The sequence below is a fragment of the Myiozetetes cayanensis genome, unplaced genomic scaffold (assembly GCF_022539395.1).
Source record: "Myiozetetes cayanensis isolate MyiCay16 unplaced genomic scaffold, myiCay2020 scf14, whole genome shotgun sequence".
NCBI classification, from domain to species: Eukaryota; Metazoa; Chordata; class Aves; order Passeriformes; family Tyrannidae; genus Myiozetetes; species Myiozetetes cayanensis.
In genome coordinates, this window is record NW_026087048.1 from 19,180,313 (window position 1) to 19,197,010 (window position 16,698).

At 48.1% G+C, this 16,698-nt stretch overlaps 1 protein-coding gene across 2 annotated transcripts in view; it reads left to right on the plus strand.

Moving 5' to 3' along the window:
- Nucleotides 1-16,698, plus strand: part of SMAD3 (SMAD family member 3) — a 64,168-nt gene that overhangs the window by 42,603 nt on the left and 4,867 nt on the right. The window contains exons 2-8 of one of the 2 annotated variants that reach the window (XM_050309553.1): nt 4,903-5,096; nt 5,888-5,992; nt 6,664-6,738; nt 7,759-7,809; nt 12,564-12,776; nt 14,007-14,144; nt 14,728-14,872. In XM_050309553.1, coding sequence (XP_050165510.1) covers nt 4,903-5,096; nt 5,888-5,992; nt 6,664-6,738; nt 7,759-7,809; nt 12,564-12,776; nt 14,007-14,144; nt 14,728-14,872 — 921 coding nt within the window. Of the gene's footprint in view, nt 1-4,902; nt 5,097-5,887; nt 6,023-6,663; nt 6,739-7,758; nt 7,810-12,563; nt 12,777-14,006; nt 14,145-14,727; nt 14,873-16,698 lie in introns of both variants that reach the window. The other variant, XM_050309552.1, reaches the window with a different exon arrangement.

A 16,698-nucleotide genomic window follows, 5' to 3' on the forward strand; every position in this document is an offset into this window, starting at 1 on the left:
AGAGGACGGGCAGAGGCGGCTGCAGAGCAGCAACAATGGACAGCCAGCTCATGGTAAACCAATAAAACATCCTGAGGTCTGAATCTGAAATCAGACTCCGAAAAATACGGTCTCAAGGCACCTGCTAAAGAGCTTAGCATTACTGGAATCTTAATAAATGACTCATGCTGTCATAATCTGATCCTGACATCAACTCTCCGGGCTCTGTTCCTTCAGCTCCGGGGGGCAGGGAAGGGGAAGGCTGCAAAGGAGGAAAGGCTCAGGGATGTGAATGGCTTGTTTGAAGCCCCCCACAAGAGATGTTGGGAATTTCTGTCTTGTCTCCTCAAACCCAGAGCAAACGAGGCTTGAGCAGAAGGATTACGGAGCGCCAAAGGAAACGGGAATTGCTCTTTGCCTTGGGAATCTTTGCCTGGTGCTGCTGGAGGTTGCTTTGTAGAGGATGTGTGGTTTCCTTCAAAATCCGAAGGATTTTAGTGGGAAGAACAAGCAGATGAGAGTTGCTAGCACAGAATAGAGGTGATCATTGACAGCATGGAGGGGGGGATGAATTCCTCCCTCCTGGTGCTGGCTCTGACACAAGCTCTTCCTTTGCTTTGGGATAATCCTTTAACTCCGTTGCTTTGAGGGTGGTAAAACCCTTCCCTCTGCACGGAGATGGGTGGCAAATTACACCTGTGTGAATTATTTTAATCTTCTGTAAATCGGAGTGTTAAACAGAGGTATTAATTACTAGTTTCCTCTCTGGCAGTGAATTGCAAACCTCAACTTGACACAGGGACTTTTACTTCTAGAACTTGAATGAGGGTCCTGTTAAAACTGCCCCAGAACTTGGAAAATGCAGCCACGCTGAGGGGAAGGAGAAGGCAAGGGCTCAGCTCTGGGGTTACAAATGTCCCACGTGGGGCATTTTTCTATTCACTCTTGTTGATTTGGCCACTCTTCAGGGAGAGTGGAGATTTTATCCAGCTCCTCAGTGAAACCCTGTGGACACTGCAGAGCTCTGCACACAAAAGCCAGACCCTGCTACAAGAAGAAATGCTTATTTTCCTGGTGTAGAGCAGATGCAGGGCCAGTGAGGAACCACTTATGTTTAAATTCAGTTATTCTGTGGCCACAGTAGCCCTAGTTCTTGGTGCATTTTAGAGCAACTTATTGGCCATGGCTTTGAAAACCAGCTTCTCCTCGTGGTTTTTAAAATGCATAACTTCAGCTTTTCCTTCCTGCTTGTGTTTCTTTTTTTCCTTACCCCTTTTTCCACGTGTTGGTGTTACTGGATACTTGAGCTCTCAGGCATTTTGCTCCCTTGGAAGATTAATGGCAGGGATATAAGACTGTTGGGCTTTGCAAACAGGAGTGAATGTGCCTGAATGGGAGGGGAGGGATTAAAACTGAAGATTTCCAAGCACGACAAAAATATTTGTAATCGTTTATTGCTTATATTTTATCTCTGTATAGTTGCTTAATTATAAATTATATATAATATATGAAATGATATATAAATTATATATATATTATAAAATTATAAATGATATATTATATAATTATAAAATATACAGGTATAAAATATCTGTAGTAACTTATTGCTTATGTTTTTATATATGTTTGCTTGATATATATAACACACACACATATATATATATTAATTACTATTGCAGTGAACTGATTTCAGCTTTATTTCTGAAGAAGGAGAAAGGGCACAAGGAAGAGTTTCATTACCCATCTAGATAAAGAGAGGTACAAACTGCTCAAAGAGTAACAGAAAATAACAAAACCTTTCAGAACGTGGGGTGGGTTTTTTTCTTTCGCAATCCAGGATCTTACAAATTAAACACGGTTAAAAAAAGCAACCACAGAACAAACCCAACCGAAAAAATAAAAAACCCCAACAGCAACAAACCCCAAACAACCAGAAAAAATAACCCCAATCAGGCCTGGAAATCAAATTCATGTTGTGCCACGTGATATTCTATTTACTCTTCGCTCTCTTTCAGAGGCTTGTTTAAAAAAATAAAGCCCCAGTGTTTCTGTCGTTCTTTTTCTCCTCCCCTTCTCTGTTTTTGCTATTAAATGTCACTGCTGCCCTTTGCTCTTTGAGCAGCAGTTGGACAGTTGGAGCAGCGTTTTCATGTGTTAAACTCTCCCAGTAAATGGCTTGTAACAACATGTGAGGATGGATCAGTCCTAAAGGTGCTTTTGTGTTTGGTTCTCGTGGACACCTGGCAGTGTAGAGACACTCTGAAGACAGTGTCCCACCAAAGGAAATGGTGCTGCTCTTGGACAGAACCAACACTGAATTTTTGGCCAGAGAATATTGATAATTTGAAAAGAAAACCTGTTAAAGGGTATGGAATAACAAATGCATCGAGTCAACACAGACTGGTGCAGAGCCAGGGAAGAGGGAGGAACAATTTCATATCCCAGCAGAAATTCTGGTGCTTAGATTCTGCTCATTTCCATGAAGCCAGGCCGTGCTTGGGTGGTTAGGGGAGTAGCTCAGCCTTGAAGGTCATGTTATACTTCAAAACAGGCCCAAGAAGGGCCAGAAGCTGTTTGAGCCATTGTTTGGGAGCAGATTGCTCTGCACATGGACCTGAGACAGTGTTTGGGTCACCCCCAGGGCTCCAGCAGAGCACAGTGTTTGCTCAGCTAATCTCCTGTCCCATCTCTAGTTGTTGCTTTGGAGAAAATACACCTTGAGGGGCGAGGAAAACACTCATTGAGGAATTGAGGATTGAGGGAAGACAGCAGGAAGAAACAGAGCTGCCCTGCTCGTTCTTCCCAAGAACGTGCAGAGGATGTTGTTGTGTCCCCAGTCCCTTAATGGGGAGCATGAGGAGAGATTTCACAACCATAAAAACACACAATTAGCCCCCGGGGCTTTGGGGAAATCTAATTTCTTTTACCTTATCTCCTTATTGAGGGGAGAGGGGAGAAGGGGAGGTTGTGTTTGAAAATGAAACATATGGCTGTGTCATTTTTAAAAAGTCTTCTGAGATAAGGTTGCAGGGAATTCCTTTTCTTCCTGCCTCGTGGCCAGCACTCCTGCCAGAGCCCAGGGATGAGGGGAAGTGCACTTTACCCTCCTGCTCACTGGGAAGTTTGTTGTTACAGAGACCCCTCCTTGCAAATAATCCCCAAGCCAAACATACTTTGTGTGAGTTCAACCCAAATCTGTCAGTGCTGCTGTGATATCCATGTGCTGCTGATGGCTGGGAGCAGGAATAACACTTGTCACAGCTGTGTCTCCTCTGGGATACTTGGAACAATCTCTCTGAGTCTTCTCTTTTCTCCTTTCTCTCTCTTAGATCCAAGATCTCCTGCCAGGCAGGCAAAGATGTTTGAAAAAAGAACAGAGAATCAGTCCTGGTTTGCCCCTCATTTCAGCCTCCTCTCTTTTTGTTAACTTAGTGGGTATTCTCACATCCTTATATATATTTTTTAAACATTTTTCCAACCTGATGAGTTTTGAGGTCACATAAGCCCAGTCTTGGCCCCATTGAAATCAATTCTAAAATTCCCACCTTCCCCAGAAGTTCAGCTCTAGGCACTGGTGCTCCCCTTGTGAGCATTCCCCCTGGGAACACCAGTTTTTGGCTTTGCTGTCTTTTTTTGGCTTGAATCAGCTGCATTTTGCCTTCCTCAGCATTGTAGCAGCGTTTACAAGAGGTGTGTGGGATACCAAGCTCTGCCAGAGAAGCTTTTGGGAAAACTCTCTTAGGGCAGCCAAGCCTCTTGGAATAATTGTTTGTGTGTTTTGGTTGGGGTTTGTTTTGGTTTGGTTTTTTTGTTTTGTTTTGTTTTTTTTTAGCTTGGCTGCCAACACAAAGAACCAAGGGAAATAATTCCCAGTAAAATTTCATTTTTCTTGATTTTTTTTTTTACTGGTTCTTTGACAAATTAAACCCCAGAAATATTTCATTTCACCAAAGCCCTCAAGTGTTTCATTTGGGTCATTAAGAGAAGCAAGGGAAATGAAGGGTTAGACTTCAAAGGCAGTGCCTGGGGGCAGTTCTTGTTCATTCAGGATGGAGGAGACCCTGCTCCAGCTCTTTGCTCTGAACACCCTTGTCTTGCTTCCCAGGAAGGTTTCCCAGGAAGAGGCTACTCAGGGGTGAGGATAGGATTAGATGAAAAATGAGCTGGGAGAGACACAGGCTAGATGTAAAAATAAAAGTAAGCAATGCTCAAAAACTGTTATTTGCTTTTAAGCTGCAATTTGGGAAATGAAAGTGGAAACCTTGTTTGTTTGTAATGTTCCTGAACTTTGTGTAGATAAATTAGATAACTTGGAAGGAAAGGTGTGTGTGTGACTTCTGGATGATTTTGGCCCATTGAAGATTCCTGTATCTGTGTTTAAATTGTTTTATTATCACAGATTTGAAGATGTAACACCTCTACCTGCACAGCAGGAGTTTCTGAGAGCTGGGCAAACACCCTGTTGGTCAGGACACAATGTTTGAAAAGTGCCACTAAATCCATGTATTCTTGCTTGCTGTAGCTTTTGTCGTCTGCCTCCAAATGAACCATAAAATGAGTAAATGCAGAGCAGGGCTGTTGTGTGGTGAGATATTGGGAAGGAGGGTGGGCAGGCCCTGGCACAGAGGAGCTGTGGCTGCCCCTGAATCCCTGGAAGTGTCCAAGGCCAGGCTGGATGAACTTGGAGCAACCTGGGACAGTGGAAGGTGTCCCTGCCCGTGGCAGGGGGTGGGATAAGATGCTCTTTAATGCCCTCTCAACCCAAACCAGTGTGTGATTCCATGATTTTCCAGTTTGTGGAGGTTCCTCCTTGGCCTGAAGGCCGGGCCCGGATCCCTCCTGCTGTCAGCGACCGGCGCCTCTTGGGGTCGAACCGAGGTGTTTTCATTCCAAGCTAACTCCTCCCATCCCTGTTTTTTCCAGATCCCTGGATGGCAGGCTCCAGGTGTCCCACAGGAAAGGCCTCCCCCACGTGATTTACTGCCGGCTGTGGCGCTGGCCGGACCTGCACAGCCACCATGAGCTGCGGGCCATGGAGATGTGCGAGTACGCCTTCAACATGAAGAAGGACGAAGTCTGTGTCAACCCCTACCATTACCAAAGAGTGGAAACCCCAGGTACTGCCAGATCCACGCCCAATCCTCCTCTCCTCCCTCCCAGCACCTGGGATTTCTAAGTGCCTTTCTAGGTTTGAAAGCCAAGGTGTATTTATTATTGATGATAATCGCTTGCTGGAGGCGGTGGAATAATTTATGAATCTGCACCCAGGGGGGAAATAATCACTTGGAGTGGATGAAATCCACTGGCAGGTTGTGTTGCTGCCAGGCTCCTCATGTGGCATTGTGGCACAGAAACCACTCCCACACGTGGTGGGAACTGTGGTGGTGTTCTGTGTGCCCCTAATTGCCGGTGTGAAATTAAGGATAAACTGACTGCTAAGAGGATCTAAGAACAGCTCCCAGCACAACTAAACTGCCTGTTCTGGAGTCTCCTCCTGCCTCTGAGAGAGACTTTGCCGTGGAGCTGCAGCCCCTCGTGTCAGCACGAGCCTGCAGGGCCAGCCGGGCTGTTTGTGCTGATCCCACCTCGCTGTTCATTTGACACCAAACATTCCTTCTCAGCCATGTGCTGTAACTTCTCTTAAACTGTTAGCAAGAGGACCTGTTTCTTTGCCTGACAAGGGGCAGAGAGTCCAGGTGTAGTTCTAAGTATCCCACCCCCAATTGGGATGTGTTGGGAATCAAAAGCACCTTGACCTGCTCTTATTTCAGAGGGAAGCATCGAATGGAGTCCCTTCATTCGTGGCTCTGGGTATTTAAGGGTGTGACTCCAAACTGGATTCTCTCATTTTCCAGCGTTCCAGTGGCTTTGTTTTAAAGCTGTTGTGTTCTTCCCTCCCCCCATGCAGTGTTGCCCCCGGTGCTGGTGCCCCGGCACACGGAGATTCCGGCCGAATTCCCGCCGTTAGACGATTACAGCCACTCCATCCCAGAGAACACTAACTTCCCAGCAGGTATCGAGCCCCAGAGCAACTACATTCCAGGTACCATCTACCTTCCATCCAGCCAGCACAGGGAAAGGGTCCCCCTGCACAGGGAATCACGGGTATTCCGAGCTGCATCACTGGGGAGTCTTTCTTTCCATCCTTACTCCCAACCTGGACAAAAAGAGGTGCGAGCTGTAAATGTCCTTAAAACTCACCTCTTCCCTTCACTTGTTATAGACTGAGTTTGTTATGAAATCCAAAGCTGAACGTTCCCCCAGCAGGTTTAGATTTGAATGAAATCCAGCCATTTTAGTTTGAGTAAAACTCCCGAAATTTCTGATGGAGTCGAGCTCTTCTATTTCTGTTTCTCTTTCACAAGCAATTTACACTTTATTTGCATGGACAAACTATGCAGCTGCACTCCAGGAGAGGAAAAATATGTGGACAGAAAACTGTGTCTCGATGGCTTCAAGTTTTAGGGGCTGAAAATCCAGGTTTTTTTTGTTTCCCCCTCCTCTGCTATTCACAAACATGAATATCATCCTGGTTGGGTTGGCTCCTCCCTTCAGCAGCTCGAGGAAGCAAAGTACTGAAAAAGAATTTTGTCTCCTTGTGAATAACACAGTAAATGGTTTTGGTGGCTAAAACCCAGACTTTTCATCCAGTGGCACTGACAGTCTGACCATTCTGTGCTTTAGAAACCCCTCCTCCAGGATATCTGAGTGAGGATGGAGAAACCAGTGACCACCAGATGAATCCCAGCATGGATGCAGGTGAGTCATCTTCTGCCTTTTGCTGCAGCTTTCTGGGTCGTTTCAGAGAGCCTTTAAAACTTTTAATTTGGGCAGTGAGGATCAGGTGGTGGTTTGAGGTGGTTTATCCCGGCAGGAGTGTAAATGTAGCCTGAAATCTCACACAGAGCACAGGGCTGTGTGTTTTAGAGCTGAAAGGCACAACGTGTTCCTCCTCCTCTCCAAAAATCCAGCATCAGATTCTACCAAGCAGGAGCCTGAAACAGCAAAGACACATCCAAGGGTGACAATTTGTCTTGGTTTTGTGTCCATGTCCAGGGAGATTGTGCATTTTTCTGGCCATTTGCATAAATAATGAAGAAATAGATAATAAAGAAATAAGATAAATTTAGGTAATAAAGAAATCTGAACTTAAATGTCCAGTTTACCTCTATTTCAAATGACCACAAGCAGATTTGGTTTGAAATGGGTTTATCATTTCAACACCAAGAAAGTTGAATGCCTGGGTTGTCTCTCATTGCCAGGAAAACAAGTAACCAGGTTTAGAATGGACCAAACTGAAACGACTGAGGATAAAATTCTGACAGCTGTTTGGTCAGATCTGTGCAGCCTGATCCAGAGTCCCAAACCCAGTGAGATTTGTGGATATAAAGTGTTATATTTCCAACTGTTGTGAATATGTTTCGTACCTGGCAGTGCAGAACCAGGCTCTTCAGTGTCCAGCTGACTGGGTTTGTCTGGAGCTGTCAGGGTGACACCTGAAATTTTCCTGGCTGCAAGTGGAAGTAAAACATCCAACTCCATGCTCAGTTTGCAAAATTAATGGGTTAAGCTTGGGTGGAGATGTAGCAAGTTGATGTAAGTGATAAGTTTGGGAGCTCGTGTAAGGATTAATAAACATCAGAGAAGCTGCTGGTGTCAGAAAGGAGACTGGAGTGAGAAGTTATCCCCCCAGCAAGCCTGGGCAGCGCTGAGGATCCTGTGTGAGCGTTTTCCCTTGTGCAGATGCCACACCAGTAATTATCCTGTCTTGATTTTCAGGTTCTCCAAACTTATCACCAAACCCCATGTCTCCAGCACACAATAATCTGGGTAAGCATGTGAGCTTGGGAACTGGCTGTAATTACAGTCAGGAGAGTGACATTTTAATGATGCCATTCCTTGAGGTTGGGCACTTTTGGAGGAGGTTGTGGGCACTGTTGATGTTCCTTCCCCACTAATCCTCTTGGCTGTGATAGCAATGGCTCATGGTAACTCTGTAGGAAATGAAGAAATCTGAACTCACATCAGAGAGTTAAACAAAAAGCCCAAGAAATGTTGGCAGATAAATAGCAGAAAGAACGAGGGAAGGACTGCAGCAACCCCACACTTGTTTGATTATGTGACTTTGCAAGAATATGTCCTTTTCTGTCCCTTTTGCTGGTGGGTTTGTGTTCTTATATTTTTAAAAGGCACGGGTTGAGGTTAAATTTTGTCTCCTGGAAAGTTCCTTGGTGAGTTTAGAGTGCTTAGTGGTCTCTTTTATAACATTCCAGTGGTTTTGAACTGCCAGGGGGCAGGTTTGGATTAGATGTTGGGAAGGAATTGTTCCCTGGGAGGGTGGCACAGGTTGGGCAGAGAAGCTGTGGCTGCCCCATCCCTGGACGTGTTGCAGGCCAGGTTGGAGCAACCTGAGCTCGTGGAAGGTGTCCCTGCCCGTGGCAGGGGGTGGAATTGGATGAGATTTAGGGTCTCTTCCAAGCCAAACCATTCCATTTTTCTATTCCCTGCCTTTCCTGTGCCACTGCTGCCCTTTCCTTTCGTGCCCCCAGACTAAAGGTCTGATCTCCCTCCCGCTGAGCTCCTGCCCTGTGGGAATTGCTCTCCATGGTGTGCCATAAAAAGCCCTCTCAGCTCTGCCTGGCTGCAGGATCAGCTCTCCAACTGTTCATTATCCAGCAGACAGAGGCCACTTGAGATTACTCCTGAATAACCAGGGCCATAAAGTTTACATATGCTTTTAATCCTGGCACGGAGGACTTTGACACCGCTCCAAAATTTGTCACTCATTGGCTGACTTGTGGATATCTTGGGGCTGTTGAGGAGGGGATTTCTTTTCCCTTCTTCTTTTTTTCCCTTTTTTTTTCCCCTTTTTTTCCCTTTTTTTTTTTTAAAAACATTGCCACAGTGCCACAAGATTTTCATTTCTTTACCAAGAAGAGAATAAATGGCTGAGTAACTTTTATTTCCTTTTTTCTTTTTGGAATCCATTATGCTCCAGGGTGCTGCCTGGGAGCTGATGAGATTTTCTAGAAACTTTTTTTTTTTTTTTTTAATCCCAACCTAAAAATAAAAAGCCAATTACATGGAACAAAACCAACCTGGCAAGTTGACTGTGGCATCTGCCTTAGAAAAGAGTTTCTAGGAAAGAGGCCCCAATCCATAACAGGGACGCTGGTTATTAACACATGTCTCGTGTGCTGTCTGGTGACAAAAAATAAGTAGGAGCAGGTGAAGCTGGTTAACCACAAGGAATCCCTCTGTACTCTAAGGAGCAGACAGCAGAAAAGCACTTTAACTCCCCAGCATTAAAAGATACCTCTCAATTCTGCAAGCCAAATATTTATTGCTCTTAGACAGGAGCTTCCACGAGTGAAGAGCTCCTCGTGGCTTTTAATTTTATTGTCAGTTTTTCCTGTGGGGAAGCTGGAAAATAATAACTAAATGAAATGGCACATGGATGAGCAGCACTTCGAGCTGTCCCAGGGCAAAGTTGGCATCAGCTGCCCCTTGTAGAGGGTTTATCTACACTAAGGAGCTGCCACAGCAGTGGAAGTGAACACAGCCCTGCAGCCCAGGGAGGATCCTGCCCGTGCTCTGTAATTCCAGGGATCAGAACTCCCCTCTGCCTGGGCTGTCCTTTGATCTCATCAGGCTTTCTCTGGATGTTTGGGAAGAAAATGGGGTAGGAATTTCAAACCCACAGCAGAGTGTGCACTGAGGGAGTGTCTCAGCAGTGGAGGGGGGGGATGTTCACAAAATAATATCCTGTAAAGGGCTGATTTGTTTATTTGAGCAGAACTACCTGAAGCTTTTAAGACACTTGGTGTAAACTGAACTTTGCACTCAAATCCCATGGCCATATTCCAGGGAATTACAGGGGCAATAAACTGGCACGAGGCAGAGGGAGTGGGGACACCAGAAGCAGGGGGAGTTTGGGGTGCAGGGGATGGATTTCAGCACCAAGCTGGAACGTGGGATTGAAGGAACTTGGGGAGTTTCATCTTTCCATTCACAGCCACAAAAGTGGTGCAAGGTAACGTACTGGGATCACTTTTCAGTTGTCAAAGAGAAGCTTTAAATGGGAGCTGCAGATATCCAGGGATCTCTTCCCCGTTACCGACACACGGACTGGGGGAAACACGGAACACAATGGAAATGAAAGGAGAGTTGCCAGCGTTCTGTGGACACTGGGAACGAAGTCAGGGAGTTGAGGCTGGCTGAGGGCCAGCCCTGTGGTCCATGGATATTGTTGTTTGGAGGGAAGGCAGCCCCTTGGAGCACAGGAAATCCATTGTCAGGGTTTGCTCCGCACTTGACGCAAGAGCTGTGAGAGAAATGAGCACATGCCCCACGGTCACATCCATCAGTCACACAAACCTCGGGAACACTGGGTTGAAACTCCCTTTCCCAGAGGAAAGCCAGCCCTCCTCTGAGCACGCAGGGAAGGGAGCAGGCACTTCTATTCATCCCTTCGTTCCTGGGGAGGGAACTCAGATTGATGCGGTTGGAAAACGTCTCTGCTCGGCTTCTGATCCGCGCCGAGCATCAAACATGGCCACTGGAACGAGGGAAACAACTTGTCTGCTGCTCAGAGCACATGGAGAGAGAGCAAAGCAGCCAGGAGATTGTTCCCCTCCAGAGTGAACAGGCAGGACTTTCATCTTGCAGGGAAGATGCAGACTGGGAACATCCCAGAGCTCAGGGGACACTTCAGACAGCAGAGCTGGGCCGAGCCCAGGCTGGGATTGTGTGGGGATGATTCAGGCAGGATTTGCCTGGTTTTCATGTCTCCTGCTGTGGTTGATTGTTTGCCCCCTCAGGGTTCTTTGGCTTTAGCAGAGCTCCAGTCTCTGCCTTTTCCCCAAACAGTAAAGCCGTAAATTGAAAATGAATATTTAGGACAGCTCTAACACAAGAGGAAACTTGCCCATCCCATGGCAGCTTAAACTGAGGTTTAGAACTACAAATCACAGGAGAAAGCAGCATCATTAAAAGCTTGGTTGCTGTTTTTAGAGGCGAGTTTTTCTCCAAGCCAGGATTTGTTGGTTTGTGTCTTTCCTCGAGCTGCAAATAGGCCGGAATTCAAAGTCCTGTCCATCCTGGTTGGGGAATCCACAGTTCCCTCGAGTCCCAGCCAAGAGGAGGTGGTTTCTGAAGGAAAGGACCACGAAACCATGGAGAGCAGTAAAGGTTTTGGTGGTTTTATAACTTGAATAGTACCCATCTGAGGGCGTTACTTTGGGATCAGCAGAAGTTGCTTTGATTTTTCTGGAGCTGAGCAGCCTCTCAATTAGAGGCGCTTGCTGTGGAGTCAGAGCACAGTCACGTGGAACACAATCTGTTTCCTTGAGTGGGTGGACCCACCTTAGGAGACCAATTAGTGCTGGTGTTTGCTGTGCCTCTCCCCAGAACTGCTGGAGGAACGTGCCTGGTGTGGCAGTTCCCAGTGGGAAAACCAAATATACCATCCAGGAGGAAGAGTCAGACCTGGGTGATCCCTGGATGTGTTCAGGATCTGTGCAGATCAGGACAGGGACTTGCTTTTAGCTAGAAAATGGTTTAAAAATGTGAGGAAATGGCAGGGAAAAGAAGCTGGGAATGGGTATAAGCTCCAAAATTCCTGGCCTTTGAAGAGTGCTGAGGATTAGAGAGTTCCCCAGATGCACTTCTGTTCTGCAGTCAGCAAAGCTGGTAATAAAGCAGAAACCAAAGGGGTTTTCCTGATTATTGGGGACTTTGGGAACTCATACAGTGCAGGAACAGAGAGGAAACCAGGATGCCTTTGGGCTGGAGCCAAGCTGTGCCTGAAGGCCATGGAACAACAGCAGGTACCAGCTGAGAAAAGACTCCCAGACCTCTGCAGAGACTGAGGGAGAGAGGAGGCTGGGATGGGAAAAGCCTGTCTTGGGCTGTCTTGGAGCTGATCTCTTAAGCCCCACATTGGTGTAAGTGGTGCAGGAGCAGCAGATGGGAAAAAGTCTCTGGAAAAAGCTGGGCTTTGCTGCTTGGTGTTAACTCTTTGGCCAGGTGGGAAGCTGTTCTGTGCTGCCTTTAAGCACCACTTGAATGGATGGGAATGAAGTGATAAATTGGGGGGGAGGACTGGAGGGAATTCTTCTCTTGCACTGGATGGGGGGAATAGCACTTAGGAATTCCCTCAGCCTGCTTTTCACCTCTCCTGCTCAGCAGTCTTGGCTCGCAGCAGGACTGGCCACCTTCTAGAGCTGCTTTTCCAAGAAATTTGACTTGAGCCTTCCTCTGCTGGAATTTCCTTGGCTTCAGTGGGAGCAGTTAAATCATTCCATGGCATTTGGCTGTCCCACCTTGCTGGGGTGTGAAGTGTTGTCTTCCTGAAAATGCCTCACTCTGCTCATCCCTTCGCTTTGGTCCGTGGGCTGATTCAAACCCCGACGAAGGGGATGTGTCATCATCTGCTGGGGGACGGATTTTCTTTGGAGGGTTTGAGATGAAGAGCACTGGGATTGTTTTTAATTCATAATTTAATTCTAATTTTTTTATTTCATTTGTTTTAAGTCACTTTAGTGCCAGTGTTAATGCAATGTTGGGGTTTGTGTTTGGTGCAGACCTGCAGCCCGTCACCTACTGCGAGCCGGCCTTCTGGTGCTCCATCTCCTACTACGAGCTCAACCAGAGGGTGGGAGAGACTTTCCACGCCTCCCAGCCCTCCATGACCGTGGATGGATTCACTGACCCGTCGAATTCCGAGCGTTTCTGCCTGGGCTTGCTGTCCAACGTGAACAGAAACGCCGCCGTGGAGCTCACGAGGAGACACATCGGTAATTCCTGCGGCCTGTCCCGGGTGGAGGGTGGAGAGCTGCACATGATCCTCCTGATCCTGGAATATCCACGGGGCTTTAGGGAGCTGATCTTCCATAAGGCAGCACTGGCTGGGGGTTTTTCAGATAATCATATTAAAAAATCGCTCCAAGGAACATTTAAATTGGTGCCTGGAATGGAGGCAGAATTCCCGTGTATTCGGATGGGTGTCAGGGATAATTGTGTGTATTCCTTTTCCCTCCTGCACTATTTGATTTTCTGATTGACCTTTCATAAAATGGAGACAGTTCCTTGATTGGCATCTCAATTTCCACTTTCCCTGCTTGTACTGCAAGGTAACGTTCAATTTGTTTTCAGTGAAACTCGGCCTAAACAGAACATCCCAAATTCATGCAGTTTTACTAAAAGGCAAAATTTCTTATGCTTTGCTGTTTCCTGCTGACTTCTATCCAAATTGAACCTGATTTTTGTCCTAATTTTGCTCCCCTTCCCTGAGCAACAGGAGAATCCTCCCCCTTGTACAGGAGGATCTTTCCACACTTATTTCAAATACGATTTCCAGCACCAAAAAAAAACCCCAAACCCACCAAGATGTAGAAATCAGATTTTAAATCCAGATTTTAAATCAGGCTCCTCACACTCTGTGGAAGGATGAAAGCAAGATACTGAACTAGGAGTGTAAGGCCACAGCAAATGTCTCTTTGAGCAACCAAGGTGGATTCCTGCCATTTGTTTCTTTATTAGCTGGGATTTTAATGATTTGTGGAAACACCTGTGGGAGATGGGTGTTTGTCCTTGTGCAAAACATCAGATCAAACAACAGGCAGTGAGTTGAAAAAGCTGTGTAATTTATTAGCAAACCACAAAGTGAATAACCAAGCAGCTGGGATGACTTTGAGGAAGGGCCTGAAAACCACGTGTTGAACATGGAAAATATCAGGGTGTGTTTGGAGGGAGCTCTGGGGGGAGTGGGGAATGTCTGGGATTGGCAAGGGGGGCTGGAGGTGAAATTCCTGGCTTTATAAATCGATTCCTGCCTCCCTCAGCTCACCTCACTCACAGACCAATTTATTGGCGTGTCCACCGGGCTGCATTTTCCATCATCCATCGCTGAGGTGCTCAGAGCTGGCTCATGCTGAGGGTTTCAGTGTCTCTACCAGCTCTTGGAGCAGGTGTAGGAGGTGATTTCTGTGTCCCCTGACCGTCCCCCTGTGCCCTGTGTTTCCCAGGGAGAGGAGTCAGGCTCTACTACATCGGTGGGGAGGTGTTTGCCGAGTGCCTCAGCGACAGTGCCATCTTCGTGCAGTCGCCCAACTGCAACCAGCGCTACGGGTGGCACCCGGCCACCGTCTGCAAGATCCCCCCAGGTAAGGCAGGGCCCACACAGCTCCTCCTGCTGCTGCCAGGGACTGCCTGGGACAAGCTTTGCTCCCTGCCGAGGTGGGGGCGTAGATGTGCTGGCCTCTGGTCCCCACAGCAATCAGAAACTTCTCACAGAACCATGAAATGGTTTGGGTGGGAAGGCACCGTGGGCAGGGACACCTCGCAGCAGGTTTTGCTCCAGGCTCCTTCCCGGCACACTCCCAGGGATGAGCAGTCCACATCCTCTCTGCTTTTCCCCCTTTTATGAGCAAACTGACAGTTCAAGCAGGGCATTTTTGTAGCCTAAAGGATGAAGGTACCGATGAAGGAAGGTATTGATGCTCCAGGAGTTAGTGAAATGGCAGGGAGGATTTGAGCAGGAGCAGCTCTGCCACCAGCCCCACCAGCCTTTTGAACCCTCAGAGCTGCTTCCTGCCTTGGCAGGGTGGTTTCACTTCAGAGCTGGTCCACCTTGACAGACCCCATGGAAAATCCAGCCCCAGGGAGCTCCTGTTTTTATCCTGAAGAGATGTGTTTCTCACCCTCCTTACACTGATGCCTCGCCCTTGGCCTGTTCTCCTTTCACAGGGTGCAACTTGAAGATTTTCAACAACCAGGAGTTTGCAGCTCTGCTGGCTCAGTCGGTGAACCAGGGCTTTGAGGCCGTGTACCAGCTGACCAGGATGTGCACCATCAGGATGAGCTTCGTCAAGGGCTGGGGAGCGGAGTACAGGTCAGCTTTGGGGTCAGACTTGGCTCTGTGTCTGTGCTCCCCTTCCACTCCTCTAATTCCCAGCCTAGGAGGGGTCTGAGGAGTGGGGATTAGCCCAGTGTCTGGGTTGTAGCTGTTGGGATTGATCCCCCCCTCGATGTTTTTCCCATCCTATTTGTGTAAAACACACACTGTGGGATGCACCTGGAACACCACAAGTGTCTGGCACCAACCAAGAGCTTTACCTGAAGCACAGATAAATCCAGATGGTCAAGGGAGAGACCCCTACAGGTTTTTTTCTTAAAATTAGGTGTTTATTTGATGGTTTGAATGTGTTAGGAGTGCACTGTTACCAAGACAGGACCACAGTATCATAGAATCCTGGAATGGTTTGGGTGGGAAGGGACCTCAAAGCTCATCCAGTGCCACCCCCTGCCATGGGCAGGGACACCTCCCACTAGCCCAGGTTTCTGCAACCTGTGCCAGGGCCTGCCCACCCTCCCAGGGAACAATTCCTTCCCAATATCCCATCTATCCCTGCCCTCTGGCAGTGGGAAACCATTCCCTGTGTCCTGTCCCTCCAGCCCCTGTGGAAGTACATCCAATGTGAATGTGGGTGCTTCCTACAGGTTGGCTTTAGTGCTTCTTTTATCAGGGACTGATGGGATTAAACCAAAGCAGATTGGCTTGAAAATGTCTATTTGAGAGAACTGTTTGAGTTGCTGTAAAATTCCAGTTAAATCTCCTGCTCCTTTCCTTAGGGCTTGTCACAGGGCAAGGGCTTAAATGTGGGAGAAGCAGGATCCCTGTTTTTCCCAGTGAAAACTGAAGAGAAATAAGGATGATGCAGTAGGCCTGGTGTTTGGGATGGGTGATGAGCACACAGGGACAGTGGGGATGGTGTGGGGAACAGAGGATTCCATGGCTTGGGCTGCTGCCTCCCACTGAGACAGGGAGTGAAGTCAGGGTTTGGATAGGACAGGCAGGGGAGACGAAATTCCTTGGGAAATGAACGTTGTTCTGTGAGAGAGAAAGCAGGTGAGGATTTAAGCCAAAAGTGATTTGGAAATCTGGGGGAGTCCCTGTCCTGCTGCTCCCCGTGGTGGGCAGGGAGGTGCCCCGGGATCAGCCGGAGCCCGAGCCCGGCACGTTCCGCTCCCACTTTCTCATTTCTCCAGATGTTTGGAGTCCATTTCGTGTTGGAATTGTCCTGCCCGGGGGCCAGGCCTGGCTCTGAGCCAGGGCAGGGAATGAGATCCAGCTGAGCTCCGTCACTTACGGAAAGTCGGGATCTCTGGAGCTGGGAGGCCCCGAGCCCTGCGCTCCCCCCGGGGCTGCTCTCCCATTCCTGCCTTTCCCTGCCCCAAAATGCCCCCTCTGGTGCCTTTGCCAGAGCTGGCTCAGACATGGAGTTGTTCCTGTGGGAGCAGCATCCAGAGCTCTGGTCCCTGCTTTCTGTTCAGCCTTTCCAGCACTCTGGTGTTGAGGGGGGGTTTAGATTCGTGTGTGCCAGGGATTTGGGGGAGGGGAGGGACACCCCTGAACAAACCACTCCCCATGGAATCACTGCATGGCACCAGCCAGGCTCAGGTGCCCACCCTGGTGGGGGAGCACAGAGGGACAGGGATGGTCTGGGAGCACAGAGGGACAGGGATGGAGGGGGAGCACAGAGGGACAGGGATGGAGGGGGACACAAAGGGCAGGATGGTTGTGGGAGCTCAGGGCAGCCCCCAAGCTCAGGGCCCCCCTTCCATCAGCCATTTCTCCCTGAGCCCCACAGGCTCTGTGTTCTGCCTCCCACCACCAGATTCCAAGGGCAGGTTCTGTGGGCAATGAGGGTGTAAAAC